Source organism: Coregonus lavaretus (assembly GCF_964263955.1).
Source record: "Coregonus lavaretus genome assembly, chromosome: 28".
Classification (NCBI taxonomy): domain Eukaryota; kingdom Metazoa; phylum Chordata; class Actinopteri; order Salmoniformes; family Salmonidae; genus Coregonus; species Coregonus lavaretus.
In genome coordinates this window covers 20,487,186-20,506,145 of record NC_140015.1, presented here as the reverse complement: position 1 = coordinate 20,506,145, position 18,960 = coordinate 20,487,186, and the positions used below count along the sequence as shown (strand labels likewise).

At 44.5% G+C, this 18,960-nt stretch overlaps 1 protein-coding gene across 1 annotated transcript; it reads left to right on the top strand.

Annotated features, from left to right (window-relative positions):
* The first annotated feature begins 576 nt into the window (after positions 1–576).
* Positions 577–17,529, top strand: LOC311104021 (protein Hook homolog 2-like). The gene is made up of 22 exons (XM_084145669.1): positions 577–734; positions 1,688–1,770; positions 5,018–5,090; positions 5,244–5,294; positions 5,494–5,626; positions 6,021–6,088; positions 6,338–6,400; positions 6,607–6,687; positions 8,488–8,651; positions 8,767–8,907; positions 9,028–9,229; positions 9,364–9,474; positions 9,655–9,742; positions 9,906–9,972; positions 10,956–11,093; positions 11,793–11,880; positions 12,512–12,546; positions 12,663–12,745; positions 12,865–12,968; positions 14,742–14,849; positions 14,940–15,011; positions 15,182–17,529. The coding sequence occupies exons 1-22, from the start codon at positions 690–692 to the stop codon at positions 15,311–15,313; spliced, it is 2,130 nt and encodes a 709-aa protein (XP_084001795.1). The 5' UTR covers positions 577–689; the 3' UTR covers positions 15,314–17,529.
* The last annotated feature ends 1,431 nt before the right edge of the window (positions 17,530–18,960 follow it).

Genomic DNA, 18,960 nt, shown 5'->3' with positions numbered 1-18,960 from the left:
CGCTGGCCAGCTAGTGCCGCGTTCAAGTGCTAGTTGGAACTAGGAAACTCGGAAATGTCCGACTTTCTAAATGGTTGTAGTTATACACGTACCGCGTTCAACGAATCAGTAAGTTGGAAATATCGGAGTTTTCTAGTTCCAACTAGCATGTGAACGCGGCATCTGCTCATGCGCAGAAACACATAATCGTAACGGTCGTCTCGCGCCAAACTTCGCAAGTGCAATAAAAAAATTAAACGTGTCAGTTTGTCACTTTCACGAGGTTGGAGTAATAACATGTTGAAATACTTAAGACATTGGCTCGAATCTAGGATGTGCCTTTAGAATTTGTAACTTCTCTCATTGACTTCTCAAAGCCCAAACCCCGACCTGGTCTGCTTGGTCTGCTTCGCAAGCGTTCCCAGAAGTCTCGCGATGTTGCGTGCGTCTCTGGGTTTAGAAACTATGTGACAACAACACGTTTTTTGCGTCACCAAAATAGTAAATAGGGTCATGTGTTGCCATGACAATGTTCTTAATACGGAGGCTCACTCGGATTGTTTATGGAGCTAAAACGCGAAAGTCAAGCTAGCTAACAGGAGGCCAAGGTTTGCTGACGTGATAGCGCAAGCTAAAAACAAACTTGAAGCTGAAAGTCTCCCAATCGATTGCTAGTGTGCTAACTGCAGAGTATCAGCAGACAAACCAAAATGAGTCTGGATAAAGCAAAGCTATGCGATTCGTTACTAAATTGGGTAAGTTTTACAAAGTTAAATATGAATGCCAAGTTAGGTAACGTTAACTGGGATAGTTTGCTACCTCAGCTAGCCAGACTGAGTCGTCATCCAAAGCGACCTCTCGCTAGCAGTGAAATGTAGCTCAAACGTGGCGATATGAAATTAGGTGTTAACAATTAAACGTAGCTAGGCATTTGATCGTTAATAGAGCCTTTAACCAGCTCAAATAAAAAAAAACACAATTAGCTAGCTGTCACTATGAAATAAAGTTAGATAACTCTGTGCTAGCTAAATTGTTTTGGTGGTCTACTGTCCACATCAGACATTTTCTTCGTGGACAAGCTCCAAAGTTTCCAGCCAGCAACTGAGTTAGCCACTATCTAATTCAATCAGTACAAAGGTATAGCCAAGCCCCAGCAAGCCAAAGTCACTCTCCTAGCTTGCCTCAAGCTAACTTTCTCAACTCTACGATATGTACCATTGAGATGGTACATATCGTGTAGTTTAAAAACTCAGCCATGAACCCTCCAAATATAGGTTGTTTAGGCTATTTTAAAATTAGCTAGAAATGTGGAATGATCTCTTAACTTGCATTACAAACAACTTGCCAGCTAAGTAGCTAGCTGAGGTATATAATTTAGTGGTTAGCAAACACTTTAGCTGTAGTAATAAAATAAAGGGGAGTATATATATAAAAAACAGAAGTAAAATGGCTTTCCAGCACTTCTAGAAGCCACAGTCAATCAAATGTATTTTATAAAGCACTTTTTTTTTTATCAACAGTTGTCAAAGTGATAGATACCCAGCTTAAAACACCAAATAGCAGGCAATTTGCCCCACGTGTTGGCAGTAGCATTTGCATTGGCAGTAGCAATGATTGTCATGTGAAGTAGAATAAATGAAGACTATTTTTTAAATAAAAATAATCACTAACAAATGTTCTTCTCATTCCTCATGTCCAACCGTTCCAGCTACAGACATTTCAGGTGCCCTCATGCACCAGCAAGCAGGACCTGACAAGCGGAGTGGCTATTGCACACGTTTTACACAGGATGTAAGGGCACAACCTGTTTTTTGTGTGTTTTGAGGTTGGTGATAGTGGTGGTGGGTTAACACAAATCACATTTTATTTGCCACGTGCGCCGAATATAACAGGTGTAGACATTACAGTGAAATGCTTACTTACAAGCCCATAACCAACAATGCAGTTGTTAAGGGTGGCAGGTAACTTAGTGGTTAAGAGCGTTGTGCCAGTAATCGAAAGGTCGCTGGTTCTAATCCCCGAGCCGACTAGGTGAAAAATCTGTCGATGTGTCCTTGAGCAAGGCACTTAACCCTAATTGCTCCTGTAAGTCGCTCTGGATAAGAGCGTCTGCTAATTGACTAAAATGTAATGTAAATGTTAAGTAAAAAATAGATATGTTAAAAAATAAAGAGCAGCAGTAAAATATTTTAAAAAAAACATTTTTTAGTCATTTAGCAGACCCTCTTATCCAGAGCGACTTACAGTGAGTGCATACATTTTCATACTGTAACAGTAGGGAGGCTATATACAGGGGTTACCGGTACAGAGTCAATGTGCGGGGGCACCGGTTAGTCGAGGTAATTGTGGTAATATGTACATGTGGGTAGAGTTAAAGTGACTATGCATAAATAATAAACAGAGTAGCAGCAGCGTAAAAGAGGGGGTTGGGTTTGGGGTGGGGGGGCAATGCAAATAGTCCGGGTAGCCATGATTAGCTGTTCAGGAGTCTTATGGCTTGGAGGTAGAAGCTGTTAAGAAGCCTTTTGGACCTAGACTTGGCGCTTCGGTACCGCTTGCCGTGTGGTATCAGAGAGAACAGTCTATGACTAGGGTGGCTGGAGTCTTTGATAATTTATAGGGCCTTCCTCTGACACCTCCTTGTATAGAGGTCCTGGATAGCAGGAAGCTTGGCCCCAGTGATGTACTGGGCCGTACGCACTACCCTCTGTAGTGCCTTGCGGTCGGAGGCCGAGCAGTTCTCATACCAGGCGGTGATGCAACCAGTCAGGATGCTCTCGATGGTGCAGCTGTATAACTTTTTGAGGATCTGAGGACCCAAATCTTTTCAGTCTCCTGAGGGGGAATAGGCTTTGTCGTGCCCTCTTCATGACTGTCTTGGTGTGTTTGGACCATGATAGTTTGTTGGTGATGTGGACACCAAGGAACTTGACGCTCTCAACCTGTTCCACTACAGCCTCGTCGATGAGAATGGGGGCGTGCTCAGTCCTCTTTTTTTTTTCTTCCTGTAGTCCACAATCATCTCCTTTGTCTTGATCACGTTGAGGGAGAGGTTGTTATCCTGGCACCACACGGCCAGGTCTCTGACCTCCTCCCTATAGACTGTCTCATCATTGTCGGTGATCAGGCCTACCACTGTTGTGTCGTCGGCAAACTGAATGATGGTGTTGGAGTCGTGCCTGGCCATGCAGTCATGGGTGAACAGGGAGTACAGGAGGGGACTGAGCACGCACCCCTGAGGGGCCCCCGTGTTGAGGATCAGCGTGGCAGATGTGTTGTTACCTACCCTTACCACCTGGGGGCGGCCCGTCAGGAAGTCCAGGATGCAGTTGCAGAGGGAGGTGTTTAGTCCCAGGGTCCTTAGCTTAGTGATGAGCTTTGAGGGCACTATGGTGTTGAAAGCTGAGCTGTAATCAATGAATAGCATTCTCATGTAGGTGTTCCTCTTGTCCAGGTGGGAAAGGGCAGTGTGGAGTGCAATAGAGATTGCATCATCTGTGGATCTGTTGGGGCGGTATGCAAATTGGAGTGGGTCTAGGGTTTCTGAGTTAATGGTGTTGATGTGAGCCATGAGCAGCCTTTCAAAGCACTCCATGGCTACAGACGTGAGTGCTACGGGTCGGTAGTCATTTAGGCAGGTTATCTTAGTGTTCTTGGGCACAGGGACTATGGTGGTCTGCATGAAACATGTTGGTATTACAGACTCAGTCAGGGACATGTTGAAAATGTCAGTGAAGACACTTGCCAGTTGGTCAGCGCATGCTTGGAGTACACGTCCTAGTAATCCGTCTGGCCCTGCGGCCTTGTGAATGTTGACCTGCTTAAAAGTCTCACTCACATCGGCTATGGAGAGCGTGATCACATAGTCATCCGGAACAGCTGATGCGCTCATGCATGCTTCAGTGTTGCTTGCCTCGAAGCAAGCATAGAAGTGATTTAGCTTGTCTGGTAGGCTTGTGTCACTGGGCAGCTCATGGCTGTGCTTCCCTTTTGTAGTCTGTAATAGTTTTCAAGCCCTGCCACATCCAACGAGCGTCAGAGCCGGTGTAGTACGATTCAATCTTAGTCTGGCTCTTTGCCTGTTTGATGGTTCGTCTGAGGGCATAGCAGGATTTTTTATACGTGTCCGGGTTAGAGTCCCGATTCTTGAAAGCGACAGCTCTACCCTTTAGCTCAGTGCGGATTTTGCTAGTCGGAACTAGGAAACTCAGAAATGTCCGACTTGCTGATCCGTTGAACGCGGCACGTGTTTTACTGCAACCAGTTAGCAAGTTGGACATTTCAGAATTTCCTAGTTCCGACTAGCATGTGAACGCGGCAAAAGGTCCTTACTTGTAGAACCCATTACCCTGTCACAGTGTCAATTGGCAATAGTACGAGATTTGTGGAGTCCATTCAATCCCAGTCATTATCAATTCCCAGACTGTTTTGCTTGTTAGTTACACACTGACATTTTGATTTCGGCCTTCAGTTAACTACTTTGAATAGAGCCTGATCAGAGCAAATTCAATCATCTATTCAAAAGCCTTTTTGTAAAGTTAGCGGATGGGCTGTTAGTCTGTTTTATTTATATTCCTATGCTTGATAGGGAATAGGTCTACATTTCTCAAGGCCTGGGTCTGGCAGATTGTGCCTAGGTGTGATTTTGTGCAAAGGCTTGTCCATTTTAGGGACTGTCTGTCCAAGCCAAATGACCTTCATACCTCATCTGCTGTAGTATATGTGTGCCTTTCTGTCCACACACACCACACCACACAGAAATGTATCTGTTTTTGTGTCAAACTGGAAACAAGCAGTGTTTTTATCTGAAGGTTAGTTGAATTGGGTAATGGCAATTCTATGATGCCTGTCTTTATATGATAACTCCATATCTGGCCTCAAGCAAGTTTCCAATGATGGCTTGCTTGTTGTGACATTCATTGAGAGTATGACATTAGGGAGTTTGCATTTTCCAGTTTAGAAATACTCTGGCCTGTGGCTTCCTGTGTATTGTATGTCCCTAGAATATGTCTTGTTAAGTGTTTCATCTCGTCAACAGAGACCCCTCCTGGTTTAATGAGGCATGGCTGGGCAGGATCAAGGAGGAGAGTGGGGCCAACTGGCGCCTCAAGGTGCAGTATGAGACAGAAAGATATGACACAGTGCCTCAAGGTTGTCACCTAGGCAACTTAGTGACCACTGGCCTCACTGTTAAAGATGGTGTATTTTCACCAAGGCAAAGATGCCTTTATTCTCCAGCTCAGATTTATTTCATGTTCCTCCAGGTCAGCAACCTGAAGAAGATTCTTCAGAGCATGCTTGAGTACTACCATGATGTGAGTAAAGGCTTTTCCTCATTGATGATCAGAAGGAAGGGATGGATGGTATATGCACGGTTCCTGCATTTCTTTTATGAGCTCAATCTCCTCCAGAAGTTCCTCAGTGTTTCCACCTATCTTAGTCCATTTGAAATGTCATTGCTATATGCATATATTTTCTCACAATCCCCCATTGTCTCCGTCCCTCCATGAACAGGTGCTTGGCCACCAGGTAGCAGACAAGCACCTGCCAGACATCAATCTGATTGGGGAGTTTGGAGATGTGACTGAACTTGGCAAGCTGGTTCAGCTAGTGCTTGGCTGTGCTGTCAGCTGTGAGAAGAAGCAAGGTGAGCTAGCTGGGATAGAGGAGGCCCTGCTGGGTAACAGGAAGCCACCTATGGAGAAAACGCAGGATTAACTGGAGTTAAATCATAACAAATGAAAACGAATGTCTGTAGTTAGCCACGGGTTAATGCAATGACCTGATTGTCACATGAGTTGATAAACTGAGCATTCACTGGTTCGTTCCTACAAAGCCCCAACCATGTACTGTATACAGATGATGATAAAACAGAGTTTTAAAAGACAATGTGGTCCTCAGAGGAACAAGCTAGTGGGTCTGATATGTGAATGCAGGAGAAACCGTTGCACTGTGTGTAAAGCAGTGTGTTTGAGTGTCTGGCTGTCAGACGTGGACGTGATATTCAGTAGACTCTTCCTGTATGATGTTTTTTCTCCTAGAGCAAATCCAGCAGATTATGACCCTGGAGGAGTCCGTCCAGCACGTCGTCATGACAGCCATACAGGAGGTGAGTGGTCAGAGCCTTTTGGACATTTTCCTTTTGTAGATCGGTCTGTCCTCTTGTGAGATTGCACCTAAAAGCACAATTCATTGCTCCCTGAAACTTTTTGATATTTAACAGAAATATACACTATAAAACAGGCAATAGCTCACTTATTGTCCTGCTTACCTCTATATTGACAATGGGTTTCACCATGTGATCTGTCTTTCTGGAGTTTGAACCAGCCAATGACTATATTTTGTTGTTGTGGTGTAGCTCCTAGCTAAAGAGCCAACTGTTCCAGGAAGTCCTGAGACCTATGGGGACTTTGACTACCAGGTGGGACCCGCTCTCTTTTTACCCTGCTGCTCTGAATACATGGAACTTTCACTCCCCTGCAAGTTGGTTTTGTTTCTATTCTTCAATTGCCATCTCATTTACATGTCTTTTGTGGTCTCTCTCTCTCTCTCTCTCCCCCCTTTTGTGTTCTCTACCTCCCTCTGTGCTGTCTATAACCTCCCTTGTGCCTCTCTCTGTGTCCCCAGTCCAGGAAGTATTATTTTCTCAGCGAGGAGGTGGAAGCGAAGGAGGATCTGGGCCAGCGCTGTCGGGACCTGGAGCACCAGGTGGGCAGAGAGGACTGTTTGTTAGTTAGCATGCGGAGTGTGTAACTGCAGCTCTTTGCCATGAGTGAATTGATCCTATTTATTCGCTTGGCTAAGGATTGTTGTCCAGTCTGACTGATTCCTCCTGATGGTTTGTTGTGTAAACGGTGCATAGAGAGTCGTAGAGGACTCTTCTTTGTATCTGTCCCATTATGGCTTCTGTGAGCGCACGGGCAGCGCCATTGAGGCCAACTCCATTTTGAAGAGTGGAGGCTGGTGGGAGGAACTATAGGAGGATGGGCTCATTGTAATGTCTGTTATGGAATAAAAGGAACAGAGTCAAACATGTGGTTTCCATATGTTTGTGTTTGATACCGTTCCATTTATTCCATTACAATGAGCCTGTCCTCCTATACCTCCTCCCACCAGCCTCCACTGATTTTGAAGTAGTCCATTTTCTTCTACTATTTCTATGAGTTAGTAAACAAACTGAGCGGGTGCATACTGCCACCTGGAGTGTGTTGTTTGAACAGGTATAAAGCTAAGATTGGCGATGTACTGCCACCTGCAGTTATGGAATGTTTGCTCACGAATATGATTCATTGGCTGATCCCTCCTGATGTCCTGGATGGAATTATGTGATCCTTCCTTAACCCATAGGAAGTCCCACCTAGTTGACTACTTCAAAATTGTGAAAGTTCTCAATGGCACTGTACATGCTAAAATGGCCTTTTGGGTACTAGAGTCCTCTATTATTCTCTATGAAACAGTGCTAACTGTGCTACTAATGCTGCCTCTGATTAGGAAATGTCATTGGGTACATATACTTAAGTCATTGATCCCCAATAATTACGTTGCATTTAGCTTAGTATTTAGGATTTGAAGGCAATTACCACTGTGTTATGCATTCAGCACATTTCTTAATATGTTAACATATTCTTCACATTAAGAATTTCTCAGTAGTTTTTGTAGTTCTTTACTTTCTCCCTGGTATGATGCTAAAGCAAGCCATTTGTCCTTAAAGTTCAGTGTAGGGTTTTGCTGTGCTCAAACTGGAAAGATGTCCAACGGGTAAGTAATAGACGCCCCCTTTTTAATATTGGAATGCCCGCTTGCCTAAACCACAAACATAGTCAGGGTGGACGTTTTACCCTAAACCACCAAACAACATTCTTGTCCATGTATGGTAACCCCAAGGATAGTTCCTCTTTCTCTCATCAAGCCTCACTAGCTTGAATCCTTAATCAACATCCCTTTCTGAACCCACTCTCCAGTCTCCCCACTTTGTAACAGTTAGTCAGACTGTCTCAGACCTCTGTTTTTCTAGTAATTTCTGTCATGAGCGCCTGGTTGTGACCTGGAGGGGTAATGCTAACAACTGCTCCATTGAGAAAGTGGCCCACCCAACTGAGAACTTAGCAGACCAGCTGACTAACTGTGCTTTGATGTTTGTGCATGTGAAGTTACCACCAAACCCTCATAAAAAAAACATTGCATGTGTTGCAAGAAATGTACAGTGTCTGTTGCTGGATATGCGAGTGTGGCTCTTTTCTTTGCCACTTGTGGAGTGTCTTTTTTGTGTTCAGCATTTTCATGAGTAAATGAGAGGTTTTTGTTTTTTTTGGCCGGTGTTCAGCATTTTGAAGAATGTGTATTTTTTAAAATTTGTGCTCCGCACTTTCTATGTCTCAATGTGTGACTGTTTGTTCGTTTGTCTCTAGGTCTCCTCCCTCTCTAGCCTTGGTTACATGCCATGTGTGACTGGTTCTCTCTCTGTGCCCTCTCCACCCCTGACTATATCTGTGTGTGTTTGATCCTCAGTTGGCAGCCGTCCTGGAGGAGAAGTCTTCCCTGCAGGTGGAGACACATTCCCTTAGGGAGAAGCTCAGCCGCTGTGAGCCACAGGACGCTTCCACCACCATCACTGGCAAGAAGCTGCTGCTGCTACAGAGCCAAATGGAGCAGCTACAGGAGGAGAACTACAGGTCAGAGTCATGCCCTCAACACAGACCTCCAGACTAAATACATTCTACTCTGTACCTGTACTCTTTTGATACAATGAATTGATCATTTTCTATTTGCCCCCTGTTTGTGACACAGACTAGAGAACAGCCGAGATGACATGCGTGTGCGAGGGGAGATTCTAGAGCGTGAGGTTTTGGACATCACTCACCGCAACGAGGAGCTGACCAGCCTCGCCCAGGAGGCCCAGACCCTCAAAGATGAGATGGACATCCTCCGGTGAGCCCAGGGGGAGAGCAGCCTCTCAGTAGTCTGTTGCCTCCTATCCTTCTCTCCTTCCCTTTCCTCTTGCCCCACCCTCAAAACGGCTTCCCCATCTCACCCTCTCTCCTCCCACAGGCACTCGTCTGACCGGGTGAGCCGGCTGGAGGCACTGGTGGAGATGTACAAGCGTAAGCTGGAGGACCTGGGGGACCTGCGCAGACAGGTGCGTCTGCTGGAGGAGCGCAACACTGTCTACATGCAGCGCACATGCGAGCTGGAGGAGGAGCTACGCAGGGCCAACTCAGTCCGCACCCAGCTGGACACATACAAGAGACAGGTGGGCAGAGATGGCAGGGGAGAGGGCTAGAGAATGGGGGAGGGTTAACAAAGGTGTGGAGATGGATGTGTGTATGACATAGGATGCTATGAACTCTCTTCAGACCCTGAATGTGTTTGACTCCCTGCTGTCAGGTCCATGAGCTTCACACCAAGCATTCGTCAGAGGCACTGAAGGCTGAGAAGTGGCAGTTTGAGTACAATAACCTTCACGACAAGTATGATGCCCTGCTCAAGGAGAAAGAGGTGAGAGAGAGGACCTGAGACAACTCCCCTCCAGACAAAGATGTGTTCCTTACAAGGGCATGTCGTCAAAGTGGATATGGATTTAAAATCTGTGAAATTCTGAGGCGGTCACTTTGAACACTTCTAGTAGTATCACATTGAGTGCAGTCTAATCTAATGTTATCCCAATGTGTTTTCCAGCGTTTGATCTCAGAGCGAGACACACTGCGGGAAACCAATGATGAGCTCAGGTGTGCACAGGTCCAACAGAAGGGCCTCAATCAACCAGGTGAGTCCATTGAACACAACTAACATCCTGAATCCTCAGTTTTTCTAAATAACAAGATGGTGCAGGGGGGTTGTTTGTCCTTTTGTGGCAGTTGATAAGACTACTGTCAAAACAAATGTGATATATTTTCTCCTGACATCTTGGCTCTCTCTCTCCCATTCAGGTGGATTATGTGAGGACTCTGGCACATTGGGAAACCTGGCCTCTGAGATGATGCCCACAGAGTTCAAGTATGTGAGTGTGTGTACACGTGAACGTGATCGCTTCATCTGTTATGTGTTATCTATCTGACCTATCAATAGACATACAGTGGTTCAGAATTCAATTGCTCATCAATGTGCCTCATATTAATTTTCAACTGTAGGCTTGGGTGGTATACCGTATACCGGGGTATTTAGAAATGCAGACAGTAGGATTTTATTTATACCATCCAAATAATTTTTTTAACAAAAATTCAGTTGAGCCAGTCACATGGTATATTTGTCTACAAAGAGCATGTGGAGCAAACTGAAGTGTTGTGACGACCACTGTTGAGCAGCACAAGAGAGGTGATCAAGTTACACTTGAAATTCACTTCTAATGTTTGCCAGCTGAAAATCTTAACTGTAAGTTAACTATCTCTGTGCCAAATACATTTTCTCCAGCGCATGGCTCCAGCTATGCATTTGGTTTGCTAACTTGCTAGCTATAGGTGGTTAGCTTGCAAGATCACGCTTCTTGGTTACAGCATAGACAATCAATTCCCTCCTGGATCAAGTGTGAGTAGCCTTTTGAAATGGTTGTTTATCCCTATGAGCTGGGTTCTGTCTTTGCATTTAGTTTGTTCGCTTGCGCTTGTTAGCATTTAGCTAGTGTCCGCTATGGGAATTTGTTAGCATTTGTAAGCGTTTGGACAGAAATTATGCCCTTTGTGTGCACTGCCGTTAATACCGTAAACCCGGTATGGTTCAGGAACTATCTGGATACCGCCCAACCCTAGTGTTCAGCTGTGACAAATGGCAAAGATCTTATTCCTCAGCCACACTCTATTTTTAGAACCAGAATGTGCCCTTGGCTCCATGAATAGAATGGCTCCCAGTCAGATGGCACTGCTGTTAAATTGGCTGAGGCGGAGTTGAATAGTTATTTTGGTGTGTAGTGTACAGACCTTTGCCTCTCTGCCCCACTTCCCTGCCTTCTCTCTGTGACCCCATCCCTTCTGCTTCCTCCACAGGGAGACGGTGGTGCGTCTGCAGAGTGAGAACAAGATGCTGTGTGTCCAGGAGGAGAGCTACAGACAGAGACTGGTGGAGATACAGGGTCAGCTGGAGGAGTCTCAACGCAGCCAGAACACCCTGGAGACACAAAACAGGTGTGTGTGTAGCCATGCGTAACAAAATTATAATCATCTATACGAATACCACTGCATCTCATCCACAAAAGTAAAATGAAGTGTTTTTAGTTCTGCACATTGTGATTTGAATGTATGTATCAAGGTCAATCAGTGCCAATATTAGTCACAGTATATATTGCCAGAGTTTCTGTTTGAGTTTCACATTTGGCTAAAAGGAGGAGTGATCTAGCTAAATGTCAGCTCACCCTCTGGTCTGTGTGTTGAGTTGTGTTGTGTTGTGTGGGCCGGAGCGGAGGATGGACAGCAATGGGCCAGATTGTCCCCCAGCTGTCCGTACAGCGTGTGTGGGGGCTGTTTTTCTGAGTGGACCGTGTGTGACGATGGGTCCAGAGTGTGGGAGGCAGGCAGGCATCTTCAGCAGGAGGAGGAGGAGGAGGAGAGCGTCCTGATCTGTGGAGTACGAGTATGGCTGAAGTGGCTCAATCTTCCCCTAATTAACCACAACACACAGAGAGGAGAGGGGAGTGGGTGGGCGGGACACTGCTAGAATGGATTAATGCAGCGGTTGATGTGACCTTGTATGCATCGCCAGCCTCTTCCACCCACTCACATCATAACCAGCTTAATGGTTTCTTCATTCTCTCTTCCCTTCCCCTGCTCTCCCTCCTACTTTTCTTATCCATTCCTCTCTTTGTTCCATCTCTCTCATCTCTCCAGGTTGAACCAGCAGCAGATCTCTGAGCTGCGGTCCCAGGTGGAGGATCTCCAGAAGGCTCTTCAGGAGCAGGGCAGCAAGGCTGAGGATGTGAGTGGAGAGACAGACCCTCCTCCTCATTTACCCCTCCTCTCCTCCCCTAACATCCTCTTACTCCTGTTACCTTGTCCATACCAATCACTGAGTGGACCCAGTCTTCTCCAATCAAAGACGATAGTATACTGAAAATGTATAGGAATCAGGAATGGAAATGACCAATCTCTCTTAATCGGTTTACCATCTATGGGTCTTAATTCAAATATATATTTTGTTCTCTGTTTTTAATCATTTTAGGTAATTTGTAGTCATTATAATTGGAAAAAAGAGACCTAGACCTCAATATAGTCCTTGGCCCTTGAGGACTGTTGTAGAGTGTATCCTTCTCTCCCCTCCGTTGACTGCCTGCCTGTGACTGTGCTCTCTGAGATTTTGTGTGGGAACATTAACCCTTGTTTGCTGTGTTGATTCACCATTAACGCCTGCCCCTCTGTCTCTCTCTGCCTGCCCCCACCGACCGACATTCTGCCAATCAGGCCATCGTAAGTATGGCCCATCCCTGCCTGGGTTCTGATTTGACTTTGACTACTTCAATTGTGTATTATGCTTGTTATTTGTGTCTGTCTGTCAGAAGTCTGTTTCTCAGTAGTTTGAGTGTTGACTTACTTTCTTCCTCCCTGTTCAGTCCTCCTTACTGAAGAAGAAGCTTGAGGAGCACCTGTGAGTACTATTATCACTGATGCTTGTACACTGCACCTGTGAAGGGAATATTATTATCGCTCTGTAGATTCTTGCACGTCCGGCTCCTCCATGCTTTTCCTCTGTCCTCCTGCCAGGGAGAAGCTCCATGAGGCCCACTCAGACCTGCAGAAGAAGAGAGAGGTCATTGATGACCTGGAGCCCAAAGCGGACGGCAACAGTAAGCAGCCTCTTATTTCCTGCCCTTGGGAGCAGTGCTATCAAATAGTATCAATCTAAGAGCACTCTCAAGCTCTGAAAATGCTGTTAATATTTCCTCTTCAACCTCCCTCCTGTCAGTGGCGAAGAAGATCGATGAGCTGCAGGAGATCCTGAAGAAGAAGGATGAGGACATGAAGCTGATGGAGGACCGCTACAAGCGCTATGTGGAGAAGGCCAGGACGGTCAGTCAACACTCTGCCTGACACTAAACTCATCTGTACAGCACAACAGTGCTTGGCTGCCATCTTAAATCTGAGTTGCCGATATCGTCAAAGATTGTCATGCACATCGTGACATACAGTGGGGGGAAAAAAGTATTTAGTCAGCCACCAATTGTGCAAGTTCTCCCACTTAAAAAGATGAGAGAGGCCTGTAATTTTCATCATAGGTACACGTCAACTATGACAGACAAATTGAGGAAAAAAATTCCTGAAAATCACATTGTAGGATTTTTAATGAATTTATTTGCAAATTATGGTGGAAAATAAGTATTTGGTCAATAACAAAAGTTTCTCAATACTTTCTTATATACCCTTTGTTGGCAATGACACAGGTCAAACATTTTCTGTAAGTCTTCACAAGGTTTTCACACACTGTTGCTGGTATTTTGGCCCATTCCTTCATGCAGATCTCCTCTAGAGCAGTGATGTTTTGGGGCTGTCGCTGGGCAACACGGACTTTCAACTCCCTCCAAAGATGTTCTATGGGGTTGAGATCTGGAGACTGGCTAGGCCACTCCAGGACCTTGAAATGCTTCTTACGAAGCCACTCCTTCGTTGCCCGGGCGGTGTGTTTGGGATCATTGTCATGCTGAAAGACCCAGCCACGTTTCATCTTCAATGCCCTTGCTGATGGAAGGAGGTTTTCCGTCAAAATCTCACGATACATGGCCCCATTCATTCTTTCCTTTACACGGATCAGTCGTCCTGGTCAATTTGCAGAAAAACAGCCCCAAAGCATGATGTTTCCACCCCCATGCTTCACAGTAGGTATGGTGTTCTTTGGATGCAACTCAGCATTCTTTGTCCTCCAAACACGACGAGTTGAGTTTTTACCAAAATGTTCTATTTTGGTTTCATCTGACCATATGACATTCTCCCAATCCTCTTCTGGATCATCCAAATGCACTCTAGCAAACTTCAGACGGGCCTGGACATGTACTGGCTTAAGCAGGGGGACACGTCTGGCACTGCAGGATTTGAGTCCCTGAAGGCGTAGTGTGTTACTGATGGTAGGCTTTGTTACTTTGGTCCAAGCTCTCTGCAGGTCATTCACTAGGTCCCCCCGTGTGGTTCTGGGCTTTTTGCTCACCGTTCTTGTGATCATTTTGACCCCACGGGGTGAGATCTTGCGTGGAGCCCCAGATCGAGGGAGATTATCAGTGGTCTTGTATGTCTTCCATTTCCTAATAATTGCTCCCACAGTTGATTTCTTCAAACCAAGCTGCTTACCTATTGCAGATTCAGTCTTCCCAGCCTGGTGCAGGTCTACAATTTTGTTTCTGGTGTCCTTTGACAGCTCTTTGGTCTTGGCCATAGTGGAGTTTGGAATGTGACTGTTTGAGGTTGTGGACAGGTGTCTTTTATACTGATAACAAGTTCAAACAGGTGCCATTAATACAGGTAACGAGTGGAGGACAGAGGAGCCTCTTAAAGAAGAAGTTACAGGTCTGTGAAAGCCAGATATCTTGCTTGTTTGTAGGTGACCAAATACTTATTTTCCACCATAATTTGCAAATAAATTCATTAAAAATCCTACAATGTGATTTTCTGGATTTTTTTTCCTCAATTTGTCTGTCATAGTTGACGTGTACCTATGATGAAAATTACAGGCCTCTCATCTTTTTAAGTGGGAGAACTTGCACAATTGGTGGCTGACTAAATACTTTTTTTCCCCACTGTAGCTGAGAAATTCCACACCAAGTAAATGTGTGTGTGTATGTGTTCATTGTGCAGGTGATCAAGACTCTGGACCCCAAGCAGCTGCCTCTGACTGTGTCCCCTGACCTCCAGGCCCTCAAGAACCAGTTGACTGAGAGAGACAGGAAGATCCAGCACCTGGAGGTAAGCGCCACCCTTCATTGACTGAGAGAATGCAGATGAGTGGTGCATTGTCTGACCCTCCATATGCATGAACAACTCCTCTGTGTGCAGCATGACTATGAGAAGAGCAGGTCCAGTCATGACCAGGAGGAGAAACTCATCATAAGTGCCTGGTACAACATGGTGAGTAAGCAAACCTCTGTCCGAATGTGCCTAATCTACATAGTAAATTATTAAAGCAGTTGGCATTATATGGTGCTACAATGCAAGCAGTGCAATGACTTGTATAATGGTCTTGGTTTTTCTGGTAGTAAGACATTTACCTTTCTTATGTCTCTATTCCTCTCTCCCAGGGTATGGCCCTGCATCAGAAGGTGGTGGGGGAGCGGTCGGGTCCGTCCAACCAGGCCCAGTCCTTTCTGGCCCAGCAGAGGCAGTCCACCCACGCCAGGAGAGGCCTCGCAGCCCGCCACCAGCCCAGATAAGACATATCCACCCTGGGGGAGGATGTGCTGAGGAGAGTGGAGATGAGGAATGTAAAGGAGGCAAGACATTGTCTATATCTGAGTGTTCATTTCTTCCACACTCCTACTCACTGCTCTGATGCCTTGACGTCTCCTCTGGGTGTTTTGTGAAGATTGCTGCTGCTGCCCCCTGCTGGTCATTCCTGGTACAGGATCTTCTGGAGCATCAGCGATGCAGAGCTACTTACTTACTGCACCTTCAAGTGCATTCAAAGCTGTTAGGACTCATTTGAACAAAGATGAGAGAAATGGGTCTAAATGAGAGCTGGAATGAAGGAACATGAAGTGGATAGAAAGAAGCTGAGCAACTAATCCTTTGTCATAGATTTCTTAGACAATGTTTTTAGCTATAATGTATTATGTTTTCTAAAGGTTTAGATTAGGACATTATGAGAATCAATGCTTTGGAAGGCCACAGTGATGACGAAGATGGAAAGGGATGATTTATGCTGTCAATAGGGTAGGGGTCTTTACCTTCCCCTCCTACTACTTTTATATATTTTCACCCTTATTGTCCGGTCCACTGTCAGGCTAAATAGATATTATCCTCTTACTGCGACTATGACATGGAAACACTAATAAGAGATGCCTATGAGTTGAGATCATGGTGAATTTGTACTATTTGTATTCATTTGTGCCCAAGTCATTTGGAGATTGTGGCTTGTGCTGTGTCTCCTGACAATTTTAAATGTACATGGTGAGAGAGACTGGTGAATCTGGATAATTTTTTTTGGGGTGGGGGGGGCGGTGCGGTGAACTCAATATACTTTTAAATGACTAAAACCAAATTCGAAACTGTAGAAATGATAATGGACCTACGTTCATATAGTTTCTTGACTGTGTCCAGCTCGCTAATAATCACCGAAATGAAAGCTAGACAGTCGGGGAGCATCAAATTCCAAAAACAATGGATGGAGGACAATTGTTTTGCACATTTTGATGGCGAGGAAATGTTGTTGAAGACCGACTGCGTCTCTGGGGAAAAATGAGTTTGTCACCCCTGATCTAGAAGAGCTCAATACCTCTACGATATAAAGGAACACATTTTCTCTGCACACAGTCATGACCTCTTTTTATTTCTGTGAATGGGTTTAGACTTTTCTTTCATGCTGTATCATCTACTTGATTTGAAGAGCAGGAAGAATAGCTTTCTAGACATTTATTTTTGTTTTGTTCAAAATTAACCTCAGCATTTTATGTAGTTGTGTTAGTCTGTATAATAATGTGCAGCAAGGGTACACAGTGTACATAACATCACTTTTCCTCCCTTTTGATAATGGTTCAGTTCATTGCCTCGTGAGAAACTAGAAAAATGTCCCTGAATCTGTTAGGGTAACTACTTTTAAAGACTGCACTTTTGTATCAAATTCCTGCTAGGAGAGTTATGATGTTCACATGTAATGGCAGAAGTTCTGAAAGACTAGCAGATATGGTCCTCTTTTATGTCATGACCATTTTACTGGAAGTATTCGCACAGACTATTGAACAAGCTTTTGTTTCAAGCTGTAATATGGGAATTTAATCTTTGAATGATTGACTAGATTTTCTGATGGACTACATTTTGTGTATTTTTTACTTTTAATTTATCCCCTCTAAAGAGTGAAACTGGGTGTTTTAAAAATATAATTGATTGCACACACCACTTTAGACTGATGTGAATGTAGGAAACGCTGGTGCTTGTGAGAACCAGAATGTGGGGTTATTGATTCCCATTTAATTGATATGCGTGGGCAAACTGGCCTCACTGGATGTTGTCATTGTGTAATCCTGTAGGAAAATAAGGTTTCAAGCTAGCAATGGTATGTAGCTTTTCTCTCATTCTCAGCAGAAGCACTCAACTATAGATGCTTCTGTTCACTGACACTGGAACTTAACTAGCTAATGAACAGACAATGTGTACTCTTTAATGTCATCATTTTTTACAACTGACTATGTTAATTTTTACCTGACATTGTCTCAAGATGAACCTGTGAAGGACAGCACTATTGTTGAACACTACATCTATCTGATTACTTTGACAGTATCCGCTTAAACATGTAACTTCTCTTTGGTACCCAATCTGTCTCATATCAGAGAAACTGCTCTCTGACTTGTACCTAACCTTCTAAGTGTGTAACTACCTGTGCAATGTTATTTACCAGGCTATAAAACCACGACTGTGTGTACATTTAACTTCACTTAGTTTTTTACTCTTTAAGTAGATGTTTATTTGGTATTAAGTTAGGAAGTCAGACTTTTAATTTCAAAGTAGTGAATCAACATTCCAACTGAACTGCTATGTTCAAGCACTGAGATATGGCCTGCACAATTCAACCTGTCCTTTTTGTGACTGGAAATCCCCATTCACATATATATATTGGTAATGGACACTGTCCATTAGCAATATATTACAATGGGCATTTACCATCATAAATTGGACATGCAGGTACATTGCTGTGATGCCCAATCGTCGTTGAACTCAGGATGGTTCTCAGAGCTAGTTGTGCCTCGCTCTTTGGTGTTGATTTCAGCCTGTCAATTTGGTGATGGTAAATCACTGCTTAAATATATTGGAAATGGACAGGGTTCATTAGACACATGTTGCTAGTGCCAACATTTGCATTATGAAATGTTGGCACTGGCAATATATCATGTCTAATGGACACTGTCCATTGGCAATATATTGCAATGGTTTTGTGACAACACAATGCCATAGATGTCACAAGTTTTGAGGGAGCGTGCAATTGGCATGCTGACTGCAGGAATTACTTCCAGAGCTGTTGCCAGAGAATGTAATGTTAATTTCTCTACCATAAGCCACCTCCAATGTCGTTTTAAAGAATTTGGCAGTATATCAAACCGGCCTCAGAACCGCAGACAACGTGTATGGCTTCGTGTGGGAGAGCGGTTTGTTGATGTCAACATTGTGAACAGAGTGGTGGGGTTATGGTATGGGCAGACATAAGCTACAGACAACGAACACAATTGCATTTTCTCTATGGCAATTTGAATCCACTGAGATACCGTGACAAGATCCTGAGGCCCATTGTCGTGCCATTCATCCGCCGCCATCACCTCATGTTTCAGCATAATAATGCACGGCCCCACGTTGCAAGGATCTGTATACAATTCCTAGAAGCTGAAAATGTCCCAGTTCTTCCATGGCCTGCATACTCACCAGACATGTCACCCATTGAGCATGTTTGGATGCTCTGGGTCGACGCATACGACAGCGTGTTCCAGTTCCCACCAATATCCAGCAACTTCACACAACATGTCCATTAGCAATATACAGTATGAGTCAGTGTTTCCTCTCCCTCACTCTTAAGTGGTAATTTCAGTCTGTTTATTTTGTGATGGTAAATCCCTGTTCAAATATATTGGCAATGGACACTGTCCAATTGCAGTATAACATGTTGACACTGGCAATATATCATATGTGTAATGGACACTGTCCATTAGCAATATATTACAATGGCCATTTACCATCACTAATTGGACATGCTGTTACATTGCTGAAATGCCCAATTGTCTGGCTTGTTGAACTCGGGAGGGCCTAGCAGTGATTGATTCCTCTCACTCGCTCGTTGGTGTTGATTTCATCCTGTCAATTTGGTGATGGTAAATCA